Genomic DNA, 7,026 nt, shown 5'->3' with positions numbered 1-7,026 from the left:
TGACCTGAGAAGATTCCTATTTCAACGTGGGATAATGAGGAGTATACAGTAGGGATCTGACCGTAGTGTAAAGTGACTGCTTTCGAGAAAGCGGAAGATGTGAGCAAAACTCACATGTACTTTAGTGGGGTGGATGGGAACATTTTAAACAAAGGTCATAATCGTTTTATATAAAGGTGATGCTGGCAATGCAGCACATCAAGCTTTAATAGAAAATTATGAGTAGTCAAAGCAAATGACTGAATAGAACGAGTGTGACCCAGGATGCTCCAAGAGTGAACAAAGGCCGTGCTCCAAGGGATTGTGGGTAACAAGAGAAGCACAGAGCACTAAAGATGGGGTGCAGACCAACAGTGAGTCACTCTAGAGCTTGAGGTCACACCAGCTGTTTGTGGCACTAATACTTGTGCCCAGTTACCAATTCAGAAGGAAAATAGAAAGCAGTTTCAGTAGAATCAGGGTGGGTAATCTCCAATTAGCACCAACTAGCGAAACTGCTGCTTAGAGTGGAAGTCTGCGGCCATTTTGGAATGCCTGATGGAATTACTGGTTTACAGGGAGGTAAAACTGCTTAAGTATATCATGATATGGATGTGAGCCTATGGGAAGTGCATAGAGGTATGAGTTGGAACTTGCCTGCTCGATTTGACTGGTCAATCATAGGCTGTACTATTCTTCTTCTGGCGTTAATAAACCTGAAACAGAACAGAGAAGTCCTGTCAGCCAAATGCTTTCTGAACACCTTTGCACCAACGCTGTCGCAAATACAGGAGAGCTAGACATGTACTAAAAATGATCCTTTTCATTCAAAAACAAGTTTCCCACTTAGTGTTCAAAAGCAGTTGACAAGATCATCTTATAACCAACTCCAAGCCCACTCGCTACTAAAAACAAGCTCAGGGAAGGAAGACAAGTTTTCCCTGCGAACACGTCTATTAATCTGCAACTGGGCTTCTGCTTCTTGAACAAGTGAGACTCTGGCTAAAGTTCACAGGCTGGGAGATTTTTTCCCCCTTCTCCCAAACTCCCCATCATCATCGGGAACCGGCTTCCCCTTGCAGCTGGTCATAAATGGAGACCAGGCTCTGGCACTCTGCTTTCACAAGGTATTGTTAGGTCAGCAAAGCCATCAATTAGGCTGTCTGAAGTTTTATCACCAACACAGCAGTAATAAGTGCTGGCCAGAAAGACTTCTGCTCTTCGGCAACTCCTGCAGTTTAAGCCTGTAAAGTTAGGGGTCGTTTAGAGGTCAGTGCCAGCTGGGGGCGGCCTTTCCAGCCTAAGCTGGGACACCCAGGGCAGGGATAAGGTAACTGCCAACCATAAACCCAGCCACCTTTCAACCCACTAGAAAGACAGAGCCTCAGGTACACATGGTTGGTATTAGAGCCCAAAAAAATGTTCTCGAATCAGGTGGTGACTGAATCACAGGAATGTAAAGGAGAAGCAGTTATTTCGTCTAGGAGCCTGGATCTAATTTTGTTGGAAATCCAAAAATAAGTGCCTACTTCATGTTACTTTAATGTTTAATAATGCCTATCAAATATTCATGTACAAACAGAGTAAGATGATAAGAAATCTCCTTTATTTCTCCAAATTTAATAAAAACAAAACAATTTTCTACCATTTACGAGTTACCCTTGTTCCTGCGCATTTAATGATATGTGTGCCCCACACTTCTGGCTGATGCACAGGATTCACTGGTTGGTCACTGGGGGGTGGGGGGGGGCATGAAGGGAGGAAGGATGCCTCATTCACATTTTCCTTAATAATATAAGCATTTTTAACATTTCCCAATATTTCCAGTTTCAAATCTTAAGTGCAAGGGGACCTGATGATTAATGAGTCCACACAGGGCCACAGGCAGGAACTGAAAACTCATTCTTTGAAATTAGCCAGAACAATTCTAGAGTGTACTGGCAGTCCTGCCTTCCTAGGGAGCTGAAGTCCCATCAGAGGACAGCAAGCCCACACTCAGGCCTCCTGTGAGCTCTGGAATAGGAATACAATTAGGCTGAAGAAGAATAGTTGCAAGAAAACCAAAGGAGCCTTTTGCATATGGTGTTTGCAGAACAATGAAGCTCTTATTACTTAAAGTATAGGTCTGTTGTCAAAAATGTTACCCTTCACCCCCACCCCACCCACAGTTCTGAAGAAGACAGTGACAGTTTGCTAAAGGTGAAACTGGAAGAGTGGAAACTTCAGATTTATTCCCAGCTGTCTCCTGAAGTGTTACTGAATATCTGACCAGATCCCAGAATCACCCAGAATAATCCCTCAGATCAGAAAAAGGACTTAAGTATTTACGTTTTCCCTACTGCTTTTTCCTGACTAAAAAGGCCTGACCTGCAATTTCCACCCCCAGGATCTCTTTTTTTAATCAGCTCAGGTTAAGACCAGCAGAGATGCTCACAAGAGCCGAGAAACCTTTTCTCTCCTCCTTGAAGTTTCTAATGGAGGACACACATGGCAGGGTTTCACCTCAGTTTATGTGCTACTAATCCCGCCTTTGTTTTTTCCTATAGGCCAGCTCTTTAGGTAAACCGAATTGCTATTTTTTCCCTTTTTAATTTCACCCTTTTACTCTTTTATTATTTACATCTGGAGGTTGTTCCCTTATTTATGTCTTTCTCTCCAGTTCCCCCAAACACTCCCTTACTCACAGGGCTGCAAGGCATCATGGTTCTTAGTTCTCAGCAGGAGAACTCCACACTGTCTTCAAACAAATAATTACAGGGAAGGTTAGAGGTTCATTCAAAGGTCATTTCTTTGGATACTCGTCAGAATGTTTACATTAGTAAGAAACGGGGTCCGCTCAAAGGTGGTTCAATGGGGACACACAACAATGCAGAACATTAAAAAAGCATTCTGTATGCAAGCAGGTCTGCAAGAAGCACTGAACTTGGAAATGCCACTCCAGTGTTAGATTCAAAACTAGTTACCATGGCGTGGCCTGGGTGCTCACCAGAAGTTATGGCGAGAGCCTAAGAAAGTTCTGCTGAACAAATATGCAGGGAAGCCGCGGAAGGTTTGCACCAGATTCTCTTACGAAGAATGGTAGAGATTTTGCTTTTCTCACTTGGGCCCCATGTACCCTCTCTGAATTTTTGTTCTCAAACAATGTTTTTGATCCCTAGCACTGTGACTAGCCAGATTCGTAATTCTACCACATTCTTTCAAATCACACAGAATTTTAAAAACATATGGGCCCCAATTTTTCCAAAATCTCTAAACATACCACTCCTGCCAATTGTCATGTCCCCTGATCTAGGGAGATCCTGTAACACATAGATGGTTATTATTCAAGTGAACAATTAAGGAATTGACTATAAGGACACTATAACATTAACAATGTGCTGATTGTCTATGGTCTACTCTTGGAAAACATGCAGATGCAAGTGAAATGCAACCCTCTCATTGTAGACTTAAAAATATCAAACTGGAAGTAATTTTTATGTCTTTGACATTACTAAGATGAAATTTCCATGTATGGCCTCTCCCCCAAATTATATGACATGAAATTTTTCCCCCTCCCTCTGATCTATATTTTTAAACGGCCTTATTTGGTGCCCAAACAGTAAATGCATGTAAAGTTTTCATTCAAATTTGAAAAGTGTAAGTTGAAAATCAAGGGCTCTCCAATTCTTCAGGGGCCAAGCCCCATTCATATGGAAAAATGCAACTCACTGGTTCAAAGACAAAAGACTTTTCTTAAAAATGGCTCAAAAGGTTTCTTGGATATTAAATGGGTCTTACAAAATAACATTTTGATGAGTTAAGTGTAAATGAATCAGACACATATGGATTAAGTTATCCTTGAATTTCACACGGGTTTAAAAAATAAGGGGAAAAGAGGGTCTTGGCAAAAACATTTTGGACTTTGCCAAACCCAAAACATTTGAAAAATTGCTGAAGACATCCAACTAACCAAAATGCAGCAAGCTGCACCCAACTTTAATGAAAACCCCACAAGTTATTTCCAATCCAAAGACTGTTAGGTTTTTCATCTGTATCTGATATTAAAAAAATTCTCTTAAGTTTTAATGTCATCCCAGAATGACTTCGAAGTTTAGGGCATATAATATACTTTTCTATTGATACAAAAACACTTTAAATTAAAATTAGAGTCTTCTTCTTAGATATTAGGTAGCCCTTGAAACTATCCTGAGGTTTGTACAGCGTGTGTATAAAATGTGCCGAGTATGATAAAGGACCTACATAAAATGTACTGGTGAGGTTAGTGCCTCGTCCAGCTTTCACTTAGAAAACAATTTTCATTAGCCTCATTGTGACTTTTTTAAGGGTTAGAGATAATTCCATTAATGACTCCTCAGGGAATGAGGACCCTAAAGTGCCCTAGTTTCATTGATTTTTATTGAACACAAAGTTAGTATCCAGGCTCCCATGGGCGCTCTGGAGAGTATCTACTAAGATGATCTACTTTCTCACTAAATTTTACTGAAATAAAAAAGGCATTATTTGGGATCCCTAACAACTATACACTGAAAGTGTTCATTTTGAAATAACTAAATTATAGAAAAAATTCGGTGACTTTCCAAGAATCATGAGGCTTTTCTGAATCAACTTAGAGAGGGGAAAGAACATATTAAAAAAGACTTAAGTCCAAGATAGCAAAATGTTACTGCAGTTTCATCTTACTGTCTAGCACGAAAGGTGTCCCCAGGAGACCTTCCAGGTCCCTACTTCAACCTTCCCTCAGATGTTTTCAGTTTTGCATACTTTTCTGCTACTGAAGTCTGACCATCATGATCTTTCCTTTAAAGGTTTTTCACTCTGAAGCATGTTTCAGGTTGATAGAAGTAGGCTTAGGTGTCATTCCTGATTGTTGGTTGATTTCTTTCTCTTTCTTTCTTCCCTGAACCTCCCCTCTTTGTAAATAGCTGATAAATCCCTTCGTTCTGGTTCACTAACTTCACGCCACACCTGCTAACCAACTCCTTTGGGCGGCATTTCTTTTGTTAGAAAGTGCAGGCCTCCTTGGAGTCACCTGGACAGCTGCCAGCCTGAACAGGGTGAAAGAATCAAGAATCCTCAGAGCTGAAGCTTTTGTATGGACTGGTAAGGAAGGAGGCTGATATATGGAAGAGGGATCAGATCCATTTGGAAGAGATATTGAGGCAACGTGGTGACTAGGGTTCTGTAAAAAAGAAAAACCTCTCCGCACACTTTGCCAGCCACTGGGACCCATCAGTGAGGGTATTCACAAAGCTTGCTGCTTGGTGGTGTACCAGAAACACCACCTCAGCTTTGGCAAGCCAGTAATCAGTTTCATTTTTTCCCCCAGTTTGCAATAAAAGCAAGTTTTTTTCCTGCACAGTAAGGCCTAACAAGTGGGATTTAACCATTAAAATGGTTAAATCAGTGAAGGTTTAGTGCCTTCAAAGGTGTCCTCAGGAATGACTGAATCATGTCACAAACATGTTTCTCACTGGTGGCCAGACAAGGGATCTTTTCTCACAGACAACCATGTGCCACAGAAGGTAAATGAATGAGATTCGAAGTCTACTTAAAGGACACATTCACAGTTCATAATTAATTTCCTTAAGTTCCTGCTTAATTTAAATTTGGTAGAGAGTAGATTTGTCTACAACTCTAGAAACATATGAACTCATCAATTTACAATACAGAAATGTGGGATTAGTCTGGAATCACACACATTTGGTAGTTTGGTGAACATGTCTTGAGTGGTGGGGTCTTCACGCTGTTATGAAAAACCCTAGGTAAAATGATCAAGTAGATGATGCTTCTTTTTGGCAACCTTTTGCTATGTTCTTTCAATATTCTCTCAGGTGCTTCCCTAAAGTTAGGAGGGCTCCCATAGGTTCTTTTCTAAATGCCCTACTAAGGGGAAACCTTTCTTGATTATTGTTCCATTTTCCAGATTTCTCCATAGCAAAGTTATGGAAGACCATGGACTCACTATTTGTGCACAACTTGCTTTATGACCTTTGGCAATTATATTACCTGTGAAACCCCAGTTTATTCCCTGCCTGTCAACCAGGGTAACTCTTGGGCCCGGTTGTTGGAGGATTTAGGATTTAGCTATTTTATCTAAAACCCCTGGTACAGTGCCTGGCACACAGTTGGGGTTCAGTCCATGCTAGCTTATACTCAAATACACCCACCCAATCTCCTTTCCTAAAGAGCTCTGTTCATTCAAGGGTAACAGTAGTCAAGAGGTGGGTGACTACTACAGAAATCCACCGTAGCCCAACAGGAAGTATGTGTCCATGTGTTAGGGCCTTTTCAGAGATCACAGCTAATCCTATATAAATTGTCATGGTTATAATAATAATAATGAACAACTATATACCAGAGACATTTTATGGGGGTAGAGTGGGGAATGCAATAAAAAACGGGGTGGGGGTGGTGCACAGGACTATGGTGATGGCACACAGGTGAATTGGTGATGGGAAGTCCACAGGGATTACAACTGAGATGGCAAAAGGCACAAAATAAACTACATAACAAAAAAAATTTAAAAATTAACAATAAAGTTGGATTTTAAAAAAGCAAAAAAAAAAAAATGTCATGGTTGAGGTTTCATGGTGCAGGCATCGGTGGGAGGATTGGAGAGCAAAGCGATCTATTTTGGAATTGCACTATCTAAACGGTTCTCCAGATACTTGCAACTCAAGAGTGTTTATTCCGTGGACCAGCCAATCAACATCGCCTGGAGTTTGTCAGAATTGCAGCAGTACTACAGTTCCCACCTTGGCACTACTAAATCTGAATCAGTGTTTCAAAAGCTCTCCAGGTGATGTATGCACTTTCAAGTTCGTGAGGTCCTGGCTCTAGAACACATAGCAAATAGATGCCCTATTGCTCTAAGAATAAAATCTTGCAAAGCTCAAGTTTTAATTGTGAACCTTTGCTGTGAAAAATGTACTTACTATTGTCTTTGGTTCTCTTGGATCTAAACAGCTTTTAACCACTTGCTTTGAGTAACAAATCATAAAATTTTAATTCATCTTCCTCCATCTGTACCTCCTCAAAGAAAAGTTG

At 40.7% G+C, this 7,026-nt stretch overlaps 1 protein-coding gene across 4 annotated transcripts in view; it reads right to left on the bottom strand.

The window, feature by feature from the left end:
- The window catches only part of MEIS2 (Meis homeobox 2), a 195,163-nt gene that overhangs the window by 4,961 nt on the left and 183,176 nt on the right, over positions 1–7,026 (bottom strand). For all 4 annotated transcript variants that reach the window (XM_004687934.2, XM_004687936.2, XM_012728684.1 and 1 more), the window contains exon 10: positions 637–695. In XM_004687934.2, the coding sequence (XP_004687991.1) occupies positions 637–695 (59 nt within the window). The remainder of the gene's footprint in view (positions 1–636; positions 696–7,026) is intronic.

Source organism: Condylura cristata, unplaced genomic scaffold (genome assembly GCF_000260355.1).
Source record: "Condylura cristata isolate star-nosed mole 26May11 unplaced genomic scaffold, ConCri1.0 scaffold00023, whole genome shotgun sequence".
NCBI lineage: Eukaryota > Metazoa > Chordata > Mammalia > Eulipotyphla > Talpidae > Condylura > Condylura cristata.
Note: the sequence above shows the minus strand (reverse complement) of the source record. Positions and strands in the feature narration are given on the sequence as shown.